Consider the following 27,172-nt stretch of genomic DNA (forward strand, 5'->3'; position numbering starts at 1 on the left):
AGCCACCTTATAAATAATTTCCTTTCAATGTGCACAAATTTGTGCACTGGGTCATAAGAATATAATGAAAACTCAGTATTTTTATGGTGATGTAACAACTAGAATATCTTGTGAACCATGAGAGCTTTGGCAGCCTGCATCTCACCTAAAATCAATTTTCAGAGCCTAATGGATCTGTCCACTGGTAAATTTCGAGTAATCTGACTGTCTGGACCTGGGGCAGGAGAAGGTAGGAAGATTAGGAGGAAAAGTTGCATCTATTCCTCAGGTGCATGTTTAGTTGTCAGGTCATACAAACTTTCAATCTTTCAAGAACCATATATTAGAGAGAGAGAGAGAGAGAGAGAGAGAGAGAGAGAGAGAGCCTGCATGTTTACTGAAGACTTTTTTCCAGGCCTCCTCTTTTCTCCTTGGCTCCCAGTAGTTTAGACTGCTTTGGCTTTGTACCTGAGTCCTGTTACTTTCTGAATGAGTACCTTGAGACCCTCCTGAAATAATAGACTCAAAACCCATATTGTACCATCGCTAGTGAATACCTGAGGATTCACGAAATCACATACCCAACTTCCTTCTTCCAGAATGACCCCACAGTCTCCCATTACACCAGGGAAGATGACAGACACTGTGCCTGTATTTCTGGGCAAGATTTAGGTCATTTATAGGGCCTTTTGGATCTACCACTATAACCCAAAACACCTAATATAGCTTTGGAAACTTGTGTGTGAGATTGGGCACAAGGAGGAAAAGGTTTCAATTTGGGAAATCTGAAGCACCCACCAAATAAGGGGCAATATGACTGTCTCTTTAAAGGCAAACAGTTCCTCCACTGACTCCACCCCATCTGTGCTTCCTGACTCAGTGGGTTAAGAGGGTGCAAACACTTCATCCTCACAGTCAAAGCAAAAGCCCACACTCAAAGAGATTCTTTGGAGAAAACCTGAGAACTCATCAACTGGTGGTAAAGAAGGTGAGCCTGGCTGAGAAGCGGTCCTGAGTGGCAGAGCTGTGAGGGCAGTAGGTCCAGGGAGTGTGAAGGGCATGGGTTCTGGTCTCAGGAGGGACCTGGTTCTGTGCCAGCAGCACACTGTGTGTGTGTTGGGGTGGTGGTGGTGCTTGCAGAGGGTAGAGAGGGGAGTCAGAAGCTTTATTAGCACAAAGTTAAACGTCTCATATTGAACAGGACACATTTGTGCTGACTGGTGCACCTTCATGCATTTGCCGCTGTGATAGACACTGAGGGCTGCCTGACAAGCCCTCCTTTTCCCTGGATAGGAAATGAGTGTTCCCGTGGCAGGTCTTTGGAGCTCAAAGGCAATATAGAGACTGCACTCTTTTTACTGAAAAAGAAGCAGGATCCCAGGGTGATATGACTCTAGGGGTTGCCCACATCACTAAGGGCAGAGGAAATCTGGACTGCAGTTTGCTGAGTCCTTTCCATCACATAGCAGAGTGAAACTGTGACCCCAATTGTGTGACATGTGAGGTGAGGAGGGGGTGTCATGGAGAGAGGGTTGGCTATTCTGGAGGAACAATGTATGTGACACACTCCTATTAACTTCCCTAGTTACAGGCTTCCTGCCAGTTCTCCAGTCTGGCCTCTCTTGATCGAATTCTTATTTGATGGGATTTTAGAATCCTGGGTCTGAGAAGAAACTAAGAGGCTGTTGTATGCAGTGGTTATGAGGGAAGTGGTAGTCAGACAGACTTTGAATTGGATCCCTTCTCTGCCTGATATCTGTTAGCACTGTGATCATGGGAAAATGTCTCAGTATTTTTGAGCCACATTTGTCCTAATTTTAAAAGTTAGAAAAATAAAATTAGAATTTGGGGGCAATAAATGAGATAATGTACAAAACATTTATCATGGTGCATAGTGTAGAGCAGGGGTCCTCAAACTTTTTAAACAGGGGGCCAGTTCACTGTCCCTCAGACCGTCGGAGGGCCGGACTCTAGTTTAGAAAAAACTATGAACAAATTTCTATGCACACTGCACATATCTTATTTTGAAGTAAAAAAACAAAACGGCAAAAACACCCGCATGTGGGCCGCGGGCCATAGTTTGAGGACGCCTGGTGTAGAGTATTCAATAGTGTTTTGTTTTTTTAACAAGAAATGTAGCTTTATTTGCATTACGCTTGTGTTTTTTTCGGTGTTTTTTTTTTTGCATTTTAATTTCTTTATTGATTAAGGTATTACATATTTGTCCTCATCCCCCCATTACCTTCCCACCCACCCCCACTCATGCCTTCACCCCCCTGTTGTCTGTGTCCACTGGTTATGCTTATACGCATACATACAGTCCTTTGGTTGATCTCTCCCACTTACCCCCACCCTCCCCTACCTTTCCTGAGGTTTGACAGTCTGATCGGTGCTTCCTTGTCTCTGGATATGTTTTTGTTTATCAGTTTATATTGTTCACTACTTACCATAGATGAGTGAGATCAAGTGATATTTATCTTTCTCTGATTGACTTATTTAACTTAGCATAATGTTCTCCAGTTCCATCCATGTTGTTGCAAATGGTAGGAATTCCTTCTTTTTTAGTGCAGCATATTATTCCATTGTGTAGATGTACCACAGTTTTTTAATCCACTCATCTGCTGATGGGCACTTAGGCTGTTTCCAAATCTTAGTTATGGTAAATTGTGCTGCTATGAACATAGGAGTGCATATATCCTTTCTGATTGATGTTTCTAGCTTCTTGGGATATATTCCTAGAAGTGGGATCACTGGATCAAATGGGAGTTCCATTTAATAGTGGCCTCATTACACAGGTTAAATTTTTTATTGTGGAAAAATTTTTTAATTTATTCAATGATAAAGACAATAGTACAAGGAACTTCCATGTACCTACACCAGGCTTCAACAATTACCAATAGACGCCAATTTTGTTTCACCTATATACTCACTACTCCCTACGCACCCCACATTATTTTGAAGCAACCATCAGACACTGTCTCAGTAAATATTTGAAACCATTTTAAAATATTACCAAAATTAGACTTCAAAAAGCAAGTAGAAATTTTAGAAAATTACTAGTTGCATTCGGATTTCCCTGATTGTCTCATAATTTAAAAAATTGTTTGAAGTCAGATCCAAATAAGATCCATAAATCACAATTATTTGATTTATCTTAAATTTATCTTAATATGTAGGTTTCCAACCTTCCCTGTTACTTTCTGGGAAATTTCTCTGGTGAGAAAGGAGAAGTCTTTTATCCAACAGAACCAGGCAATATACATTTTGTTGATTATATCCTCATGGTGTCATTTCACTTGCTCTTCAAGTTCTGGTGTTTTGTGTGAATTTATTTTAAAGGAGACACTTGATCAGATTTAGGTTTGACTGTTTTTTGGTGGGAATACTTCATAGGTGCAGCTGTCAACTTCCATCAGAAGGCACATAATATTTGATTGTCTCTCTTTTTGTGACATTAATGATTGCTTAGTTTCATTAAGGGTCAGAAATGATGATATTCAAATTCTATCATTTTTTCTTCATTAATGAGGTGGGATAATCATATAAAAAGAAAATTTCCCTCAACCATTCTATCATTTCCATGAGGTGTAGTTATATAAGAAATACAAGATAAATGCTTGATTCTTTCCACTTTTTGGTCAATGTTCAGAACAATGAAATGTTTTCCTTGAAGACTCCCAATGGGGTTATGGACTACTTTTAAGAATAAGGCATTGCTATGAATTCATGGATTTCAACATATTTGATACATTTTGATTCATTGGAATTATTATTGATTCTCAAATTGTCCCATCTTTGTCCAGTTTGATTATCTTGAAGTTGACTCATAAGTCCTTTTGATAAATTCCTAGAGATTTTTTAGAGCATCCTGGCTTTCTAATTGACAAGACAGTGTAGACTCAACGCAAATATTTCATGCCTACTCCTAAAATCAGTACTTTCTCCATAAAGCCCTAATTGTTTGGTGGAAAATGAATGGCATTTGAAGACTACACTCTGGGCACGAAGGGTGCTCTGGGCTCATTATTAACTTTATGCCTTTTCAATGGACTTCAAAAGTACACACACACACACACACACACACACACACACACACACACACACAAAGAAAATTAAAAGTAGTATTTTGGGGGAAAAATTTAATTCAAGTTTTGATTCTTTTTTTTTTTTTTTGGCCTTAGTACAATCCCTCTAGATATGGACAATGAAATGATTGCATTTTCAAGTTACTTGGACCAATTACTTATGTGATTCATCTGCCACATGAAATATAATTAGATTTGTTTGTTTCACTTGCTTTTGATTTCAATATCTTAAAACATAAATTTTATTGTATAATTATGTAAACTACCTACATGGTTTCAAGATCAAACTATGATATCTTAGTGTTACGAAGACATACAGTTTCCAGCTTCTTTCCCTGTTCCCTCCACCCTGCTTCTCCCATTCTCATGTAAATAAATGTTTGTTGGTTTAATTTTCAGAGTATCCTGCTATTACCTTTTCATATACATGAAAAAAATATATATTATGTTTTATATATGTAGTTCTTATTCCTCCTTATAAGAGAAATGGTAGGTAAACTCTACATTATTTTCTTCACTTTGTTTTTTGTTTTGCTTTGTTCCACTTAATGATACATCCTGGGGATCTCTCCATGCTGGTATAGAGAGACACATCTCAGTCCTTTTCACAGTTCAATAGTACTTCACTGTGTGAATATATCTTAGTTTATTCCTAGTAATGACCATTTCATAGGATTTGGGTTTCTTGCTTTTGCAAATCATGATGCAATAAATAGCTTTATGCATCATTTTTTTTCCTGTACTTTTGTCAGTGTAGTTTAGGAAGAATCCTAAAATTGGGAATGGACAATCTAAGGGAAAATGTATGTCTACTTTTGCAGCACAGTGCTGACTTCTCCTCTGTGGAGTTCAGACTGTGTTTCCATTCTCACCAGTCATGCAGGAGAGGTCCTGCTTTTGCTATACCTTTACCTACAGATTAGGCCAGAAAATGTTTGAATTGTTGCCAAACCTATAGGTGAGAAATAGTATCTGACCTCAGAAATAGAGGTGTAATTTTAATTTATTTTACTTTTTGTGTTTTTATTTATTTTCCCTATTATGAGTATACTAGTAGCCCATTGCAGGAAGATTCCTGCAATAGGGCTTCCTGCTGTGCTCTCCACCGGCCCCGCCTGCTTGCCTCCCTCCTCTGCCCGCCCCGCCTGCTTGCCTCCCTTCTCCCCCAGCCCTGCCTGCTTGCCTCCCTTCTCTGCCCACCCCGCCTGCTTGCCTCCCTCCTCTGCCCGCCCCACCTGCTTGCCTCCCTTCTCCCTGCCCAGCCTGCTTGCCGCCCTGCCTGCTTGCCTTTCTTCTCCCTGCCCCGCCTGCTTGCTTCTCCGCAGCTTCGCTCCTGCTCCCTTCTGCAACGCTTAGCTTCTTTCTATGCTGTCTTGATATGCAAATTAACCGCCATCTTGGGTGGTTAATTTGCATACTCGCCCTGATTGGCTGGTGGGTGTGGCTTGGGTGTAGTGAAGCTGTGGTCAATTTGCATATTACTGTTTTATTAGGTAGGATGTTAATGTATTTTCATATATTCAAGACATATTTTAATTTCTATTTCTCTGGGTGTTTATCCCTATCCCTTGGTCCAGTTTCTATTGAGTTTTTGATTTTTCATTTCTATTCTTCCAAAATTTCTTTGTATAACAGGAATATTCGCCCCTTTGATGTAAGTTAGAAAATGTTTCTTTCCCTAGTTTGACCTGTGTGCTTTAATTTGTCTATGATGTTTTTTGTCCTATATTATGTGTGAGATTTTCATGTAATCATACTTATTAATTCTTTTCCTTATTCTTTTTCAAATCTTAGAAAAATTTTCCCTACCCCTATTTTACAAAAAAAATGTATCCATGTTTTTTCTATTATTTATATGGATTAATTTTTTTACATTTCAACTTGTAATTTATTTGGAATTTGAATGGCATGAGGCAATAGAAGTAGTTTTAGCTTTTTCTATATGGTTATACAGTTACCCCAAAGTTGCTTTATCTTTCCCCCATTGATGTGAGATGCTGCCTTACTGAATATAACTTAACATAATGGAATGGAATTGAAAATAAATGAATAGAGTATGATTAATTTGTTGTATTTCTGAATTTTCTTCTTTCATTTCACTGTTCTCTCTATTCATGCGCCAACATCATACTGCTTTAATCATAGAAACTATGATGCTCGACTCCTGGAAGACCTAGTCCTTCCTTCATTTTGTTTTTCTTTTTTTGTTTGTTTTGTTTTGTTTTGGGTTCTTTTCCCATTTTTTAATTAAGGTATTATATGTGTACATATCTTACCATTGCCCCCCCCCACCCCACTCCCATACATGCCCTCACCCCCCAGTGTTTTGTGTCCATTGGTTATGCATATATGCATGCATACAAGTCCTTCAGTTGATCTCTTATCTCCCCCACCTCTCACTAAACTTCCCTCTGTAATTTGACAATCTATTTGATGTTTTACTGTCTCTGTATCAAACACTCCATCATTACTCCTTTAAATATTTTCTCTATGGTCTTCTCTTCTCTGTTTTCTCCACAAGCATCTTTTGTCTGTTTAATAGGATTCTGGCCTTTTCTTTTCAAACCTGTCCTCCACTCACCAGTAAGAAGTCACTGACAATATTGAGGGGATGGACTTTGGGGTTTATGGTAAAAGTTCCCTTGAGACTCCTTTTGAATTGGCCCTGGCCTTTGACTCTCCTGTCAGTGTGGCTTTGAGGAGCAAAGTTTGAGTCCTCCACATTGGGTCAAGTACCCTCAGAGTGACAGCCAGCTGCTACACTTCACCTATGCCTCTGAGTTTCCACTTTCACTTTGCAGCTGAGAAAGCTCATTTTATTGCCTGCTCATGCATGCTTTAATATATATAATTTTAGCTGACTTCAGCGGAATGGTTAATAATCTAGATACCTGAAAGAGTATATTTGTATTTGTTTGGTTAGTTTTTCCCTGTTTTTGTTTCCTGAGTTAATGGCTCCCTTTAGGGTAATATTTTTCTATTATCTTTCTCTCTTCTCTTCCTCTTTCAAATGTCAGTTCTCCCTGATCGCCTTTCATATTGAGAATAAATTGTTAGAGGAGCTCCCTGGAGATAAGGAGTGAGGGTTGTGACTGCAGGCTTTCCCTGAGGAGACAGGGCAGGAGAGCTGTTATGTCAGAATGCAGACATTTTCCTTTGGAGATGCTCTACTCCTTAGAGAGGACCCCTCTTCAAGTGTGGGGCTCTGAATTGGAGGGAAGGGAGGGGACCATAGAATCAGCTGTCTCATATTTACATCTTCAACTCATTCCTTCTGTCAGCCAAGGTGTCCCACTGCATTGGAGCTGAAATTTCTGGATCCAAATCTACTAGGTGCTCCAGTAAACACCTGTGGTCACCTCAGCTACAGAGAGATTGTGTTGACTATGGAAGGTATGCCCCAGGTCATCCTTCATCCCTGTCTGCCTTGCAGAAACAGTTTGAAACCTCTTCTTAACAATTCTTTCACTCCAAAGTATGGGAAGAGATTCTGAGAAATGGGCTAATATCAATGGTAGAGCACAGATTTCCTGGGGACTATGGTGGGATGTGTGTGAAAATCGTCCTCTGGTCTCTTTATCATTCAACTTCCCATAAAGTGGTATAGATATTTTTATATGCATGAGTAGGTAAAACATGGGTTAGGAAAAGGTGTCAACTTGTGAAGAAAAAACAGGAAATGTTTACAACATGGGAAATTGTGGAGAACAAAAGTTCAAAGCCTTTCAGGCTTTGAGCTTCAAGAGGTGCAGAAATACCTCTGGTGGAGTAGCTTATTTGGTTAGAGAGACTTCTTTCTACCCAAGGTTGCGGGTTCGATCTCAGGTCAGGGCACATATGGAAGCAACCAATGAATGCATAAATAAGTGGAAAAACAAATATGCTTCTCTCTCAAAAAAAATCAATACATTTAAAAATATAGGTGCAGAAATAGACAGGAGCTGATATAAAATCATATTGTAAAAGGACACCAACAGGAGGTAGTGTGACAATTGTTTGCCCATTTTACAATCAAGCTGCCACAACTGAATATCCTAGTTATATCCAATTGTACCTAAATGGCTGCAATGTCCCAGCTTTATTAAATTTTAATTTACATAAAATAAAATTCAATGCATTCTTTAGTAGATTCAAGTCTTGGTATTTCCAATTAGTTTACATATGTGTATATATTTGACATGTGTATTCATTTTATATTTTACTAGTGGCCCTATGCACAAAATGCATGCACATTAACAGGGAATTAATTAGAGGAAATATTTTAATATTTCTATTTGCCCTTGCTCTATACTAGAAGTACCAGAGATGAAAGAAAATTAATAAAATACATATGAAAATCTCCCTCCTGTCAGAGTCTGGGGCACGCCGTAGGACCTAGATTCAATTCCTTGCCCACCACCCAAACGTGCTTCAAAAACGCAGGAGACCCAGACCTGGCTGGCCCCACCCTCATTGGGTGAGACCAAGACCCAGCCGGCCCCACAACGATCAAACCCTTCCAAGTGTGGGGAGCAGTCTCAGGTCCCCCAGCCTGGCACCTGGGGTGGGGGGGGGCACAGCTTGAAGTCCCCGTCAAGCCCTGCTGAGTGGGAGACACAGCCTGAGGTCCCCAGCCTGGCACTGGGGCAAGGGGGGGCGTGGCATGTGGTTTCCCGGCCGGTGCCAGGGTGGGGAGCATTGCCTGAGGTCCCCGTCAAACCCAGCCGGGTGGGAGGTGCAGCCTGAGGTCCCCCATCAAGCCCCTCCAGGCCGAGTCCATGGCCTGAGGTCCCTGTCAAGCCCTGGTGGACTGGAGGCGCCACCTGAGGTACCCTGTCAAGCCCCGCCAGGCGTGGGGCAAGGTCTGAGTTCCCTGTTAAGACCTGTGGGGCAGGGGACACAACCTGAGGTCCCTCACCCTGGCCAGGCGCCATGCAGCCTCAGTTCCCTTCTGTTAGGTTGTGACATTAGAGCGTCCCAGCTAATTTGCATATTCCTCTATTATCATATAGGATTTTATTTTAATTTTTACCTTTTGATCCCTTTCAAACATTTCTCCCACCCACACCTCTGGCAACAACAAAAACATTATCTGGATCTATGAGCTTGGTTTGTTGTTATTGTTGTTGTTGTTGTTAATCCTCACCTGAGTATATTCCTCCATTGATTTATAGCGAGAATAGAAGGGGGGAGAGACACACAGAGAGAAGCATCAATGTGAGAGGGACCATTGATTGCTACCTCCCACACATGCCCCAACCAGCACCAGGAACGCAGCCTGCAACCAAGGTATGTGCCCTTGACTGATTCGAACCCAGGACCCATCAATTCATGGTACAACACATCAACCACTGAGTCAAACCAGCTATGCCTGAGTTTGCTTTCTTATTTTTATTTTTTATTTGTTTTAGACTCCATATATAAGTGAGATCATACAGTATTTGTGTTTCTCTGTTTGACATTTCACTTAGCAAATGCCCTTCAGATCCATCCATATCATTGCAAATGGCAAGATTTTTTTTATGGCAGAGCAATATTATATATTTATTTTATTTATCCATTTATCCATAAATGAACACAGGTTGTTTCTAACTTGTGGCTATTTTAAATATTGCTGTAATGAACATGGGAATGAAGATATCTTTTCAAGTTAGTGTTTTTGTTTTCTTCAGCTGAATATAGAGTAGCTGAACTGCTAGATCATATGGTAGCTCTATTTTTAATTTTTTGAGAAGCTTCCATACTGTTTTCCACAGTGGCTGCACCAATTTACATTCCCACTAACAGTGCATTAGGATCTATTTTCTCCACATCCTCACCAACACTTCTTATTTTTGTTATTGTGATCATAGCCAGTCTGACAGATAGAAGTAATATCTCATTGTGGTCTTGATTTCCACTTGCCTGATGACTAGTGATGTTGAGCATCTTTTCATGTACCTGTTAGCCATATGTAAGTCTTCTTAGGAAAATGTCTATTCAGATTTTCTCCCTGTTATTTCAAATCAAATTGTTTGGGTTGTTTTTGAAATTGAGTTGCATGAGTTCTTTACAGAGCTTGGATATTGTAAATATTTTCTCCCATTCAGTATGGTGCCTTTACATTTTGTTGATGGTTTCCTTTGCTGTGCAGAAGCTTTTTAGTTTGTTGTAGTCCCACTTGTTTATTTTTGCTTTTGGTGACAGATTCAAAAAATCATCACCAAGACCTGAGTCAAGGAGTTTACTACCTATCCTATCTAATAAAATAGTAATATAGCAAATTGACCATCACTCCAATACACAATATGGCCGCCCCCAAGTGGTCAAAGATGGCTGACCCCATGTGGACAAAAGATGGCCACCACAAGATGTCTGGCAGGGGAGGGCATTGTGGGTGATCAGGCCAGCAGGGGAGGGCAGTTGGGAGGGACCAGGCCTGCAAGGGAAGGAAGTTGGGGGTGATCAGACCTGCAGGGAGGGCAGTTGGGGAAGACCAGGCCTGCAGAGGAGGGCAGTTGGGGGAAAGTAGGCCTACAGGGGAGGGCAGTTGGGGGCGATCAGGCTGGCAGGGGAGGGCAGTTAGGGGTGACCAGGCCTGCAGGGGAGGGCAGTTAGGGGTGACCAAACTGGCAGGGGAGGGCAGTTAGGGGTGACCAGGCCTACAGGGGAGGGCAGTGAGGGGTGACTAGGCTGGCAGGGGTGGGCTGTTAGGGGCAATCGGGCAGGCAGGGGAGCAGTTAGGCATCGATCAGGCTGGCAGTGGAGTGGTCAGGGGGTGATCAGGCTGGCAGGCAGAAGCAGTTATGGGCAATCAGGCTGGCAGGCAGGTGACTGATTGTGAGAGGGATCCCAGATTAGAGAGGGTGCAGGCTGGGCTAAGGGACATCCCCTCACCCCCCATGCATGAATTTCATGCATCGGGCTTCTATTGTTTTTATATAGAAGTTTCATTGTCAGGTTTATGTTTTTCAAGTCTTTAATCCATTTTGGTTTAATTAATGTGTCTGGTGTAAAACAGTGGTCAACTTCTATTCTTTTCCATGTGACTGTCCAGTATTCTCAACTTCTGTTATTGAAGAGACTGTTGTTTTCCTATTGTAAATTCTTGTCTCCTTTGTCATAAATTAATTGGCAATATATGAGTAGGTTTATTTCTGGGCTATTTTGTTTCAATGATCTATATTGTCTCTATGCCAATACAATACTGTTTAAAATATTATTGTTTTGTAATAAATTTTAAAATCAGGTGGAATGATGCCTCTAGCTTTTTTCTTTCTCAAGATTGCTTTGGTAACTCGGGGTCTTTTGTGTTTCCATACAAGTGTGACAATTTTTTCTCCTTTTCTGGGGAAAATGAGCAAATAATCCTCATTATAGTTTTTCCTTTTCTAGAATTTCATATTATTGTAATGTAAAAGAAGCAATCATTTGTACTCGATGAGTTTGACTTAGCATTTCTGTTAAGATTCATCCATGCTGGGCATGCACTTTTTTTGTTCTCTTTCTTTGCTGACTAGAATTTCATAGTATGTGTATTGTTATCCTAGCACTGCTGTTACAAACTACCACAAATTGTGTGACTTAAAACAACAGAAACGTATTATCTCACAGTTCTAGAGTCTAGAAGTCTGAAGTCAAGGTGTCTTCTGGGCCATGCAATCACTGTGGGCTCTAGGAGAGAATCCATTCTTAGCTATTTTTTTAATTTTTATTTTTTTAGCTTATGGTGTTACCAGTAATCCTTGGTGCTCACTGACTTTGTATTCATCACTCAGGTCTCTGCCTCCATTATCACGTGTGATTCTCTTCTTGTAAGGACACCAATCATATTAGATTAAGGGACTACCCAGCTCCAGTATGACCCTATCTGAACAAATTATATCTCCAAAAGACCTATCTATATATATAAAAGCCTAAGTGAACATCGCAACCAAACAGACAACCGAACAGGCTGTGTGGGGAGACTAGGCCGGCAAGGGTGTTAGTGAGAGGCAACCAAATGACCGAGCATCAGGCTGCATGGGGTGACCAGGCCACAGGGGAGCAGTTGGGGATGACCAGGCCAGCAGGGAGGGGGGGAAGTTGGGGGCGACTTGTCCAGCAGGGGAGGATTTTGGGGGTGATAAGGCCAGCAGTGGGGAGGGGCAGTTAGGGGAGATCAGGCAGGCAGGCAGGTGAGCAGATTGTGAGAGGAATATCTGACTACCAGTTTAGGCCCGACATCCCCTGAGGGGCCCCGGATTGGAGAGAGTGCAGACTGGGCTGAGGGGACCCCTCTCCCCATGCCTCTAATTTTTAAGTAAAAACACATTCTGAGGTTTCAGGTTTTAAAACATTCACATTGCTTGTTAGGGGGCACAATTTTACCCACAACAGTATGGATATACCAGAATTTGTTTATTAATTCACCAATTAAGAACATTTGGGTGCTTCCTGTGTGAACTATTATGAATATTATAATTAGGTGGCATTCACATACAAGTCTATCTATTTATTTCTCTTAAGAAAATCCCTAGAAGTGGGATAACTGGTTTGCCTGTTTAATTTTATGAGATACTATCTATTCCTCACCCCCAACCCAAATGTGGTAGATTTATTTTTTTTTCTTTGTTAAAATCTTTATTGTTGAGGTATTACAGATGTTCCCCTTTTTGCCTTCATTGCCCCCTTTCTACCTGGTTCCTGCCTTACCCAAGGTCTTCACAATCCTTTTGTCTGTGTCCATGGGTAATGCATATATGCATGTAAGATCTTAAATTAACATCTTCCTACTCCACCTCCTCCCTTCCCTCTGAGATTTCTCAGTCTAGTCCATGTTTCCATGCCTCTGATTCTATTTTATTCATCAGTTTATTCTGTTCATTAGATTTATTGTTCATTTATTTTATTCATAGATTCAATTAACAGATACTGCCATTTTAATGTTCATATTTTTTTTTATTTTTCTTCTTCTTCATACCCTTCAACAAATCATGTAATACTGGTTTACTGGTGATGAACTCCTTTAGCTTATTTGTGTGTGTGTGTGTGTGAAGCTCTGTGTCTGACCTTCAATTCTAAATGATAGTTTTGCTGAGTAATCTTGGTTGTAGGTCCTTCCTATTTATCACTTTGAATATTTCTTGCCACTCCCTTCTGGCCTGCCAAAGTTTCTGTTGAGAAATCAGATGACAATCTTTTGGGTGCTCTATTGTAGGTAACTAATTGCTTTTCTCTTGCTGCTTTTAAGATTCTCTCTTTATCTTTCACCTTTGGCATTTTAATTATGATGTGTTTTGGTGTGAGCCTGTTTGGGACTCTCTGTGCTTCCTGGACTTGTAAGTCTATTTCTTTCACCAGGTAGGGGTATTTTTTGTCATTATCTTCCAATAGGTTTAAAATATGTTGCTCTGTCTTTTCCTTCTGGTACTCCCATAATGTGAATGTTGTCTGAAGTTGTAACTGTGGTTCCTTACACTATCTTAATTTTTTGTTGTTGCTCTTCTGATTGGGTGTTTTTTGCTTCCTCATATTCCAAATTATTTATTTCATTCTTAGAATCCTTTATTCTACTGTTGAATCCCTGTAAATTTTGCTTTATAACAGTTAGTGCATGCTTAATTTCTGACTGGTCCTTTTTCATGTCTTTGACATTCTTACTAAGATCCTTGAAAGTGTCACTAAGTCTCTTGAAGTTCTCATGAAGATCTTTGAGTAACCTTACAACCATGGTTTTAAACTCTGTATTCAGTAGTTTGCTTGCTTCCATTTCTTTCATTTGTGACATGTTTCTTTGTCTCTACATTTTGGCTGCTTCCCTTTTTTATTTATTTTATTAGGTAGAGCTGCTATGTCTCATGGAATTTGTACTGTGGCCTTGTGTAGTAGGTGTACTGTGGGGCCCAGTGGCTCAACCTCCACAGCCACTTGAACTTGGTACTCTAGGTATGCACCTGTGTAGGCTGTGTGTAGAGTCTTATAGTTGAACCTAAAATGCTGTTGGTGTAACTTGGAGGAATTGATCTCCAAGCCAAATGGCTATGAGGACCAGCTGTGACTACAGTGGAAGAGAATCTGTGCAGGAGACACCCCTATGAAATGAAATTTGCTTCAGTGGGGCTTTGGTGCTCACTGATTCTGCCCCTTGTGTGTGTCACTTGTGGATTTTTTTCTAGTTGATATCTGGTATCGTCTGAGGCTGTCCACCGGGTGCACTGGCTCTGTGGCCACCCAACAGGAACTACAGAGAAGACTGTAGATGGCTGCTACCTGTATTGGACTTGTGAAAGTGCCCAGACAAGGCCCAGCTGTGAAGTAAGGCAGGATGATGGTAGTGCTGATTCTTATGCCTTTTTTTTTTTTTTTGAAGGTTTAGGGCATGCTGATGCCAGCTGCTGCTTGTTTTAAATATTTTAGCAAAGCCTGAAGCCTGAGGGATGGAGTCTGAGTAAGTTTGTGCACTGGCCCTGTAAGAGCAACACCTGGGTCTCCAGCAGTCTCCACATCACTCAGCCACAATCCCTGCTGGATTTTACAGCCCGAAGTTATGGGGACTTCTCTTCCTAGCTTTGGAACCCTAGGCTGAGTGTCTGGTTTGGGACTGGGACCCGTTGCTGCTCATGTAGGAGTGGGGGAAAGAATGGAGGCTCTGCAGTGGTGATACCTCTTCATATTAAAAAAGGGGCCCACATGTTTGTCAGACCAGCCCACCTCCAACCCTCCTATCAGTCTCAATGTGCTTTTCTTTACTTCTCTAGATGAAGGACTTCCATTCAGCCAGCATTCAAGCAGTTCTGAATGGTGGTTGTTTTGTGTTTTAGTTGTAATTTTTATGTGTTTGTGGGAGGTGGCGAGTATCTGAATTTACCTACACCACCATCTTGGTAGCTTTTTCTATGCTTGTTTGCAATCTATGAGAGCACATCCTTGCCAACATTGATCTTGTCAGTGTTTTTAACTTCAGTTCTTTTAATGGGTGTGTAGTAGTAGCTTGTTATGGCTTTCATGTTCATTTCACCAAAGATTAGAAAAGTTGAGCATTTATCAATTCTTAGAATTCATAGATCAATTAGGGGAGAATTGCCACCTTAAATATTGAATCTTTCAATCCACAAACATTACATTTACTTAGGTGTTGGTTTTCTGTCACAATTTTCAGTGTATAGTTGTTAACGAAAAAACAACAACATTGAAACCTGTAAAGAATTTTAGTGAGTTTATTTGAGCCAAACTGTCGACATATGCCGGGAAGCAGAACCTCAATGAATTGAGATAATGCTCCGGAGAATGCAGGGTTACATCTATTTTTATACATTGAAATCAAAGGAAAGGGACGTAGGTGAGTTACATGAAGTCCATTGGTGATAGATTAGGGAGGTGGGACAAAGCAAAACGGGGAAACCTCTGGGATAGGGTGAAAAGCGAAAGGATGGACATGTGCTTCTCTTACAGAGATGGATACAGGATACTTTAACGTAATTAACAGTTGACAATTAACTTGATAACAATAACAATGAGGGAATGTCCTGGTGCCATTTGTTGTGCCCTGAGGGGCCTGGGGTAAAAAGGAAGTTACAAGTTACCCAGACATCTCACAGATATGTTATCTTAGAGGCAAAAAGGCAAATGGGCTCAGTAAAGAAGATCTAAGTTGATCTTTGTCAGGGAAGATAGCAGCTTAGGAATGACTGCCCACTATAACCTGTTTGTAGTTAAATATTTAATTTTCAGACCATCTTTTGTGGTTATTTTAGGTCTCTGAGTTTTCAAGACTGCCACACAGGCCTCTCCTGAGCTTGTCAGGTTAGCAGGTGGCTTCTTTCGTTCACATAGTTATGTACATCTTTTCTTAAACTTAACTTTTTTATTTTAAATTGTATTATTTTAAAAATGTAATGTTGAATATTGATCTTGTATCCTGCAATTGTGTAAATTCTCTTATCTACTGTTTTTTTCATAGTCCTTAACATTTTCTGTACATATGATCATGTCATCTGCAATTAAAAAGAGTTTTACTTTGTTCTATCCAACCTTTGTGCCTTTATTTATTTATTTATTTATTTATTTATTTATTTATTTATTGTCTTGTCCTATTGCAATGGCTTAAGTCTCTGGGATAATATTGAAGAAAAGTAGTGAGAACTGACATTCTTGCCTAATATTAAATCTAAAACCATTAGCCTGTTACCATTAATTATGATGGTAGAAATCATGTATCCCCCCCCGCCCCCCTCCCACCGTGCCCTGAATCAGGTGGAGGAAGTTCCTTTCTATTTTTAGTTTGCTAAGAGGTTTTAATTATGATTAGTTCTTATATTTTATCAAATGCTTTTTCTGGAATGGTTGAAATAATTATATACTTTCTGCAATCTGTTGATGGTTAGTAATGCTTATTATCAAACTAGAGGCCCAGTGCATGGATTCGTGCACCGGTGGGGTCCCTCGGTGTGGCCTGCAGGAATTGGGCCAAAACCGGCAGTCCAAGGCTGCCTGCTGCTCCTGCCTGCCACTCCCACTTATTCCAGCCCTTCTGCACCTGCCATGGGCTCACTCACAGTCAGTCCCAATCAGGAGAAGCTCATTCTGCTGCAGCTGCACTCACCATCTATGAGCCCTGCCTCTGGCACCCATGGGTCAGCTGAGCAGCGTTCCCACTGTGGGCAGCTCCTGCATTGAGCATCTGCCCCCTGGTGGTCAGTGCACATCATAGCAACTGGTTGCTCAGTTGTTCAGTCATTCAGTTGTTTGGTGGTTCGGTCAATTGGTCACTTAGGCTTTTATATGTATAGATGTTAAACTTTGGACAGATAAGATTAACCCAACTCAGTCATAATATAGTATTTTTACGTGCAGTGTTGGGTTTCATTTGCTAATATCCTAAAAAATATTTTTGTGTCTATTTTCATTAAAGATGTTGTGCTATAGTTCTCTTTTCTTGTGATGTCTGCATCTGGTTTGATTTTGTGGTATGTTTGACCTTATAAAATAAAATGAGATGTGCTTCCTTCTCTTCTATTTTCTGGGTTTGTGTTAGATTGGTACCATGTATACTTTTTTTTTAGTCTGTGAAAGATACCCTTTGTTTTAAAAGTCCAAGTCACTCTTCAACACTGCTCCTTTATTCAGTACTATATAAGTAGATTTTGGGTTAAAAAGAAAGATTTATTTTTCAATTCACTGTTTTGTTTTTTACCAATACTCTTCAGATTGTCTGAGTTCCAAGAATCAATATAAATTCTAAATATCTTTAATATTTTTTCTATTATAGTTGATACTCAATATTATTTTGTATTAGTTTCAGGTATATAGTATAGTAGTTAGACAGTGATATAATTTACAAAGTGATACCCCAATAATTCAAGTACCCACTGGGCACCATATTTAGATTTATACTAAGTATGTGAAACAGCCTTTATCCACTCATATATTGATTATGTTCCCTATGCTGTACTATATAAACTTGTGAATGATTTTGTGTTTGTACGTGGTTTAAATTCTTTTTTCACTTTTTCTATTACAAGGTACATCCAATATTATTTTGTATTGGTTTCAGCTGTACAGCATATTGGTTAGGCAATCATATAATTTACAGTGTGTTCTCCCTGTTATTTCCCGTACCCACCTAGCACCATACATAGTTATTACAATATCATTGACTATATTTCCTATGCTGTATTTTACATTTCATGAATATTTTGTAACTACCAATTTGTACTTCTTAAACCCTTCAGCTTTTTCAGCTAGTCCTCCAACCCCTATCTCCCTCTGGCAATATTCGGTCTGCATTTAGTAGACAAGTCTGTTTCTGTGGGTTTTTTAAAATTTATATTAGTCCTTAGGTTCCATATATAAGTGAAATAATGTGGTATTTGTCTTTCACTGACTAACTTATTTTACTTAGCATAATACCCTCTAGGTACATTCATGATGCTTCAAATGGTAACATTTAGTTCATTATGGATGAGTATTATTCCACTGTATATATGTATCACAGCTTTTATCCACTTATCTATTGATAGGCACTTGGGTTGCTTTCATATCTTGGCTACTATAAATAATGCTGCAATGAACATAGTGGTACATATGTTCTTTTGCATTAGTGTTTTGTGTTTCTTCACATATATACCCAGAAATAGAATTACTGGGTCATAAGGCAGTTTCATTTGCAATTTTTTTGAGGACCATCCAAACTGTTTTCCATAGAGGCTGGACTAATCTACATTCACAAAGTACATTCACACCAACAGTGGATAAGAGTTCCCTTTTCTCCACATTCTCACCAACACTTGCTTTTTGTTGACTTATTAATGACTAGAGGTCCCTTGCACAAAATTCATACATGGGTAGGGTCTCTAGTGGCTACTGGCTGCCAGCCAGGGCCTTCTTCATTCCACACCACACCCTGTGATCAGCACATGTCATAGCAAGCGATGGAACTCCTGGTTGGTGAAACACCCAAGGGGACACTTGGCATAGTAGCCTTTTATATATATATATATAGACTAGGGGCCCAGTGCACGAAATTCGTGCACTGGGGAGGGGTCCCTCAGCCCAGCCTGCCCCCTCTCACATACTGGGAGGGGATGTCCTACGGATGGACCTAAGCCGCAGTCTGGCCTCCCTTTGCTTGAGGCAACCGGCTGATCAGGGGAAGGCGCCATCCCCATCACCCCGCTGCTGCAGCCACTGCCAGTCACTGCAGCCACCAAGGTATTTTCATCAACACGGACTCCAGTCCCTTCACCATGAAAAAATGACAACTTTCTTTAAGCATTTTCAAGATGTGTCTTTCATAGGATATGACATTTCTTTCTTTATTTTTCTTTTTATCCTCACCTGAGGATATGTTTCCATTGATATTTTCCCCTTCCCTCCGATCCCAAGCTCAGCCCCTTCCCAAGCCAAAAGCCTCCGCCCCAAGTTTAGGCTTGGGAAGGGGTTCCTCTGCCCCCGGCACCTCTGATCACAGTCTTGGCCCCTTCCCAAGCCTAAAGCCTCCGCCCCAGGCTTTAGGCTTGGGAAGGGGTTCTCCACCCCACCCCCACCCCCGCACCTCGGATCGCAGTCTCAGCCCCTTCCCAAGCCTAAAGCCTCTGCCCCAGGCTTTAGGCTTTGGAAGGGGTCGTCCCCCCCCTGCCCTGTGTCCAGAAGCTCCGATCGCAGGCTAGGCCCCTTCCCAAGCCTAAAGCCTCCATCCCAGGCTTTAGGCTTGGGAAGGGGTTCCCCCAGCACCTCTGTTTATATGTTTGGCCCCTTCCTAAGCCTAAAGCCTCCACCCCAGGCTTTAGGCTTGGGAAGGAGTTCCCCACCCACACTTCCGATCACAGGCTTGGCCCCTTCCCAAGCCTAAAGCTGAAGTGGACCCCCACCCCTCCGATTGCAGGCTCAGCCCCTTCCCAAGCCTAAAGCTTCTGCCTGATGGCTGACTGGGAGTGACCTAGGTCCTGAGGAGGTTTCCTGGACCCAGATATGTATGCAAATTAACCACCATCTTTGTTGTGTTAATTTGCATACTCACTCTGATTGGCTGTGGGTGTAGCGAAGGTACGGTCAATTTACATGTTTCACTATTATTAGATAAGATAAGAGGCCTGGTGCACAAAAATTGTACATAAGTGGGGGCCCTCAGCCCAGTCTGTACCTTCTTGCAATCCAGGACCCCTCAGGGGATGTCTGACTAGCAGTCAAACATCCCTCTCGCAATCCGGGACCACTGGCTTCTAACCGCTCGCCTGCCTGCCTACCTGCCTGCCTGCCTAATCACCCCTAACCATTTTGCCTTCCTGCCTCAGGTGCCAACACTGGCTCCACTCACACCCACTGCCAGCACTCTGTGCCAGCCCCGATCGCTTGGCACCATCAGCAGGTGCAAGCGGAAGCTGCCAGCCCTAATCACCCCTCACAGCTTCTCCACCTCCCCCTGCTCCTGAAGGGAGATCAGGGCCGGCAGCCGCCTCTTACATCCACTGATGGAAACAGCCCCGCTCACACCCGCTGCTGGCACTGGCCCCAATTGCTCCACACCTTCAGTGGGTGAGAGTGGGGCTGCCGGCAGACAGGGGACCAGGGCCGCAGGAGGAGGGGCTGGGCCGGGACACGGAGAATAGGCCAAGACCCACTCCTGTGCCCACCGCAGACTCGCAGCCCAACGTTCCTTTCAAGGTGAGCAAATTTGTGCACTGGGCCCCTAGTAAAAAATAAAAATAGAATGAAGAAAAAATAATTTGAAAAAATTAAATAAAAACAAAAAAATAAATGTTTAATAAAAGATTTAAAAAATTAAAATTAAAAAGTGAAGTGTCATTAATTTCAGCCAAGTTTTAATGCCCATAAGGTCTGTTTTAAGAGTATACTCTTCTTTTGTGTCTGCTACTTCTCAGTTTCCTGTTATGTAGTCAGCACCATGCTGATGTTCCAAGAGATCCACCACTACTCTGTTTGTGTATATCTCCATAGTTTTGACTGCAAGCAGGCAGGACCAATCTACCCCCTTAGCCTGTCTTCCTCCTGTCAATCTTAATCTTTCAATCACCTGTTTCTGACAGGGCTACAGGTAGGGAGGTTGCTACATTGATTTCTGGGACTGAACAGCCTCTCTTCAACCCAGTCCCGGAGGGCTCTTCAGGGCTATTCATATTTGTTGTGTCCTTTGTACCACTTAGGAAGTAGTTTTGTAGGCTCTATTAGCTGTCTTGAGACTGCTGAGAGGAGCTGGCTCTTCAGGAGAAAAATGGCTGCTTAGGTCCAGAGGGTCAGGAATGTCCCAGTGCCAGACTCCTGGTCATCTCTCCCTGACCCACTCTGCTCCATAGTCTCTCCTCAGACTCCACAATTCCACACCTTCACCTGCACCTCAGCCATGGGTGAGTGTTTGTATTTGAAAGGTCCTATGAACTTGGTTTAGTGAATAAAAGTGAAGACTAAACAGAGGCAAACCCACCACACATCTGCTAGTTTTTCTCCCTGCAGCACTACATGGCTTGGGCAGTTCTTCAGGCTGCCCCTCTGGACTCAGCCTCTCATGGCTGTGGACTTAGATCTAGAATTCCCTGCTGCCAGCAGCCCTGTGGACTTCCTTTCCACAGTTGGATGGTATGCTGTCACCAAGGGATAGTGTCACCAAGACTTGGTGCCATGCAGCTTCCTTCTGACCCACTCAGCTCCATGGTATCATGACTTTCTCCATCCCAGATCCCCAATCCTTCTGTTCTCCAGGCATCCTCTGCCCTTCCAGGCTGTGAGTTGTCTCACCAGCTGTGTCTACTTCGCCAATTCCAAGTGGATGTTATTTGATTTAAATGCTCCTTCTATCTGCTCTGGAATAAAGCTCCGGACACATCTGCCTATTCAGCTTCCGTTTTGTTTTGTTTTTTTCCCTCTGGACTATACTTTCTCCACTGCTCTTCTGTAGAGTGAAATGGAGGGAGGGAGGTGGATAGATGATAGATAGATATAGGTAGAGGTAGAGGTAGAAAGAGAGAGAGAGAAAGAGAGAGAGAGAGAGAGAGAGATAGAGAGAGAGAGAGAGAGAGAGAGAGAGAGAGAGAGAGAGAGAGAAAGGAAGGAAGGAAGGAAGGAAGGGAGGAAGGAAGGAAGGGAGGGAGGGAGGGAGGGAGGGAGGGAGGGAGGGAGGGAGGGAGGGAGGGAGAACAATAAACAGGAGAGAAAAACATGGATTGGTTGCTTCCCTCACTTGCCTCCACTGGGGCCAGGGATTAACCTGCAACACAGGTATGTGCCCTTGACCATGAATCAAACCCACTAACCTTTGGTGTGTGGGCCAATGGCAGAGTTCTATGCCATTTTTATATTTGCTATTTCTTTGTTTAAGTTCTCACTAATTACTTGAGCACCTTTATAACCATTGTTTTGAACTCTGTATCTGGTACATGGCTTGCCTCCATTTCATTTCTTTTTTTCTGGGTATTTCTCCTGTTCTTTTGTTTGGGGCATGTTTTTTTGTTTCCTGACTTTGACTTCCCTCTGTATTTGAGTCTGTGTATTAGGTAGATCTTTGTCTCCCAGTCTTGGTATGGTGAACTTACATATTAGATGTCTTCTGGGACTTAGTGGCAGAGTCTTCCTGAACACCTGAGGTAGATGTTCCATATGTAGAATATGTGAGCCTGCCTTGTAGTGGAGTCTTGCTTGGGTGTGGTTGACCCTCAGGCTGGTTGAGGATCAACCACAACCACAGTGTATGAGCTATTGTGAGGGGGCTAACTCCAGGAAGCAGAATTTGCTCCAGTAATATCTGCTGTCTCCCAAGTTCTCCTTTTAGGTATATTACTTGTGGAGCTAATTGGGTCATGCTCTTATGTGGTGAACCCTATCACCAGGTGTGTTGCTTCTGGGGTCTATTGGAAGGCACTCTGATGTAGGACCTGCCTGTGACTGACCCTGGGCTACCTGTTTGTAGCTGCAAAGGGATCCACAGTCTGTGGCTGCTCTTTTGGGCCTGGGTGTGTGTGGAAGGGGCCAAGCTGTGCACTGAGGCTAGCTTCTATCAACAATAAGCACAGAGGCAGGTCAACAAAAGGCAAAAGGTTGTTTTAGATCGGGGATAGTGAACCTGCCAAGGACCATTTGGATATTTATAACATCATTTATGGGTCATACAAAATTATAAAATTATAAATTAGTCTGCTATTTTTTTGTCAAATATCTAATTAACTCACCCCTAATGCCATGGCAGGGTTAGACCAAATGATTGCATGGGCCTTACATGGCCCATGGGCAGACATTCCTCAGCCATGTTTTAAATGATAAAGTGGGCCTGTCTCTTATCAGAGCAAGTTGGAACAGCTCCTTCCCTCACTTCCTCTTCCCTCTTTCCCCTCAATGTCCTTGCTTAACTTTGCCTTCTAAGTTAGAAAAGGGAGCAAGAACTAGATTTTCCAGGTAAAGGAATTCGGGTGTTTGTGTGTGTGTTGTGAGGAAATGGAGGGAAATGTGGGATTTGGGGCAGAAGGAACCTTTCCCCTGGATTTATATCATAAACCTCCCAGCAAACTTGCGTTCAGCATATGCTTCTCATTGCTTTCTGTTTTCTGCCTCTGCTGATTTTAGGCTGTAATTGATTATAAAGGTTTAGCCCTTCAAATTAGTTCCTCTTTCAGAGACTGCTGCTTGCTGGGGCTGGTCAGTAGACCCTGAGCGATGGAAGAATGATGACTCGGACACATATTTCTGTGAAAGAGAGGGCTAAGGACTGCTTGGCTATAGGAACCAAACAGCCTCTTTCACCTGCCTCCTTAGGTTTTTATTGTAACAACAGCTTGAGATAAAATTAACTATTAGATACTATCAGTAGGATAAGCATACTTGAGAAGACACATGCATCTGCAGTGTCTTTTAAGCAAGGACATCTGAAGACTAAGCATAAAGATTCCAGTAAACATCCAGGGCTAAGACTTTTCAACTAAAAGTCCCATGCTTCCCCATAGCTGCTCAGAGAATATTTGTACAAGTACCAGTAATTCCTTTCACCACTTATAGGATTTCTAAATTAATTTGAAGCTTTCAGGGATAAAGTAGCATGAGCAGACAGAATTAGCTCTGAGGGCAGATGGTGGGTGAAGAGTACTGGGAAGTATAATAAACATAGCTCGGTGTATTCCCCCTTTGAATCCCATCACCAACATCGACTTTGTGACAGAAGCTGATATGTAAAATTCTGTGATTTCTCTTCCCAGTTTACAAGAAGCTGTTTTCTATTCCCTATTCTTAAGGGAAAAGACATAACTCTTTTTTTAGAAAGGAGTCTACCTTTCTCATAGTATTTCAAGAGTATATTTTATGGCTTGTGATGAGATGATCCTGTCCTTAACAACTAACATTTTCAGCCTGTTGCAGGCATACTCTGCTCCAATGTGAGTTTCTCAAACAGATTTCCCCATTGCCAAATGTTTTTAGGTAGCAAGGATAAAAGGTATTTAAAATGTAATAACATATTTGTATGACTCTAAGCATTGATGAATAAGGAGAGGATAATATTTTTCAGAGATGTATGCTGGACATAAAGATATGAAAGGAAGTAAGAATCAGAAATATTTTTGATCAATTTATTTGTTTAACAAATGGTTATTGAGAACCCCTCTATGTACAGTATTGTGTTTGTCCCAGGTAATAAGGGAAGTGCAAGACACAGTTGGTCCTATCATCATCACAAAGCTCAGAACCTAAAGGGGCATAGTAAAAAAAAAAAAAAGCAAACAGTTTCTTATTGTAGTATGTGTTCTGTAGGAACCCCTGGGAATGCGATTAGAGCAAATGGCAAGTTGTTTTTGGTGATGGTGTTGGGGAAAGAAGCATTGGAGAGAATAAAAAGTAAAATTTAGTTTTAAAAAAGCACTTGATTATAGAGTCGAAAAGGAATTGGAGATGGAATGATTGGTTAGGAGTTTTAAGCATGGCAAACAAATAAAAGTGGCTTGGCTTAGCATGAAGGTGGGGAGAATGGATAATTTTGGATGTTTTGGAGGTAGAATCCATAGGAGTTGATGGTAGACTGATGAGCAAGTAAGGAAAGAGGAGATGCAGCTGACTCCAAGATTCTGTAGCAGCCACTGGCTAAATGGTGATGGCATCTACCAAAATGGGAGTAGAATCATTTATATGGTCTGGAGTTTGGGGTTGGGAGATGGTCAAGGGCTCCATTTTGGCCGAGTTCTGTTTGAGATACCCATGAACTTGCCCAATGAGGAAGTTGATTGGGGATATAAAAATTCAAAATTCTGAGGAGGGTCTAGGCTATGAGGACATACAGATGGCATTCAAAGCAATAATTTACTGAACGGATGGTGAAGGGCTCCCAGAACCAGAGCTGAGGAAGCACTTGAAATATGTTCCTGTAGAGAAAAAAACAAGTGAAAATGAAACTGACAATGGGGAGGTGAGAAATGTTGGGAAATAGGGAAGGTGAAATCAAGTAGCAAGTTTATGGAAAACAAAAACTAAAAACTGTTGGCTGCATGAGGTTTTGGTTTTCAGTTACTATCCATTTCCCTAAAATGAGTTCTGTTTCTTATCTACAGAAATTTAAAGCACGATGGCAGCTCAATTGGACATTACTCCTTTCAACTTCAGTGAACCCAGGACCGGCCATGGTGAGATGATGCTTGGGTTCCCCAGGCCAGGTGGGATGGAGGGAACCTGGCAGTGGGTTCTCCTGTCCTCTCTGCTAGTCCCCATCTGAGCAAGAACAAACAAAATATTTCCAACCTTATTTTATAATTTCTCTTAATTGACTCAGTTCTTGCTTTCTCACAATCTTCTGCACTGTCTCCTCGTGACACTGCATAACCTCTAGAGCAGTGGTTCTCAACCTTTCTAACGCCGCAATCTTTAATACAGTTCCTCATGTTGTGGTAACCCCCAACCATAAAATTATTTTCGTTGCTACTTCATAACTGTAATTTTGCTACTGTTATGAATCGTAATATAAACATCCGTGTTTTCCAATGGTCTTAGGCGACCCCTAACAGCTGTTCTCAATTTGTGGGTCAAGACTCCTTTCACAGGGGTCACCTAAGACCATCGGAAAACACAGATATTTACATTATGATTCATAACAGTAGCAAAATTACAGTTATGAAGTAGCAACAAAAATAGTTTTATGGTTGGGGGTCACCACAACATGAGGAACTGTATTAAAGGGTCATGGCATTAGGAAGACCACATGAGAACCACTGCTCTAAAGGAAGAGAGGTTAAAGTATCCTGATTGATCCCAGGCTGATGAAGTTTCTTATTCCCTACATCCTATGATGTGGACACATCAGAAGGGCCAGTGGTAGCCTCTCTGGCTGTTTTTCTGTCACTCTCTTCAGCCTGAGAAAGGATTGGGAAGGAAGAACATGAGAGGAATTTATTAATTCAGGTCCCTAATTCCCAGGCTCCTGGAGACCTCGCTTCCAACAAATTCAATAGACTGGCTCACTCAGTCGCTCACACACCCTCTTTTTACTCCCTTATCTATAGAAATCAACTATATCAGTAGAGCTTTTGTTGATTTGGCACCACACCACAACTTAGTTCCCTAACACCTCAACCATTTCTTTGGCAATCAATTTGGTAGATAGCTGGGCAGTCCTTGGATTTGCAAAACTGGGCTCGTCTCAGCCAGACATGCTTATGCACCAGTAGTAAGCTGGTGATTAAGTACACAACTGCATAATCATTCTATCTAATAAAAGAGTAATATGCAAATTGACCGTCACTCCAACCCTCAAGATGTCCGCCCCCATGTGGTCAAAGATGGCTGCCCCCTGTGGGCACAAGATGGCCAACACAAGATGGCTGCAGGGGAGGGCAGTTGGGGGCGATCAGGCCAGCAGGGGAGGGCAGTTAGGAGTGACCAGGCCAGCAGAGGATGGCAGTTGGGGGTGACCAGGCCTGCTGGGGAGGGCAGTTGTGGGAAATCAGGCCAGCAGGGGAGGGCAGTTGAGAGGGACCAGGCCTGCAGGGGAGGGAAGTTCGGAGAGACCAGGCCTGCAGGGGAGGGCAGTTGGGGGTGATCAGGCCAGCAGGGGAGGGCAGATAGGGGTGACCAGGCCAGCAGAGGACAGTTGGGGTGACCAGGCCTGCAGGGGAGGGCAGTTGGGGGTGACCAGGACTGCAGGGGATGGCAGTTGGCAGGGACAAGGCCAGCAGGGGAGGCAGTTAGGGGGGACCAGGCCTGCAGGGGAGGGCAGTTGGGGGAGACCAGGCCCACAGAGGAGGTCAGTTAGGGGAGACCAGGCTAGCAGGGGAGTGCAGTTGAGGGTGACCAGGCCTGCAGGGGAGGGCAGTTGGGGGCAACCAGGCCTGCAGGGGAGGGCAGTTGGGACAGACGAGGCCTGCAGGGGAGGGCAGTTTTGGGTGACCATGTTGGCACAAGATGGCTGCCACAAGAAGGCCTGTAGGTGAGGACAGTTGGGGGCAATCAGGACAGCAGGGGAGGGCAGTTAGGGGTGACCAGGCCTGCAGGGGAGGGTAGAGGGGAGGGCCTAGGCCTGCAGGAGAGTGCAGTTGGGGGAGACCAGGCCAGCAGAGTAGGGCAGATGGGGGTGACAGGCCGGCAGAGGGCAGCAGTTGGGGGCAGACCGGGCCTGCAAGGGAGGCCAGTGGAGGGGGACCAGGCCTGCAGGGAAGTACTGTTGGGGGGAACCCAGGTTTGCAGGGGAGGGC

At 42.5% G+C, this 27,172-nt stretch overlaps 1 protein-coding gene across 3 annotated transcripts in view; it reads left to right on the forward strand.

Annotated features, from left to right (window-relative positions):
• The first annotated feature begins 857 nt into the window (after positions 1-857).
• Positions 858-27,172, forward strand: part of LOC307108342 (GTPase IMAP family member 4-like) — a 33,996-nt gene continuing 7,681 nt past the window's right edge. The window contains exons 1-3 of one of the 3 annotated variants that reach the window (XM_079786242.1): positions 894-967; positions 15,758-15,806; positions 25,040-25,111. In XM_079786242.1, coding sequence (XP_079642368.1) covers positions 25,054-25,111 — 58 coding nt within the window. In that variant the 5' untranslated portion in view covers positions 894-967; positions 15,758-15,806; positions 25,040-25,053. Of the gene's footprint in view, positions 968-15,665; positions 15,807-25,039; positions 25,112-27,172 lie in introns of those variants that run through there. The other 2 variants (XM_079786241.1, XM_079786243.1) reach the window with 2 other exon arrangements.

The sequence above is a fragment of the Cnephaeus nilssonii genome (genome assembly GCF_951640355.1).
Source record: "Cnephaeus nilssonii genome assembly, chromosome: 12".
NCBI lineage: Eukaryota > Metazoa > Chordata > Mammalia > Chiroptera > Vespertilionidae > Cnephaeus > Cnephaeus nilssonii.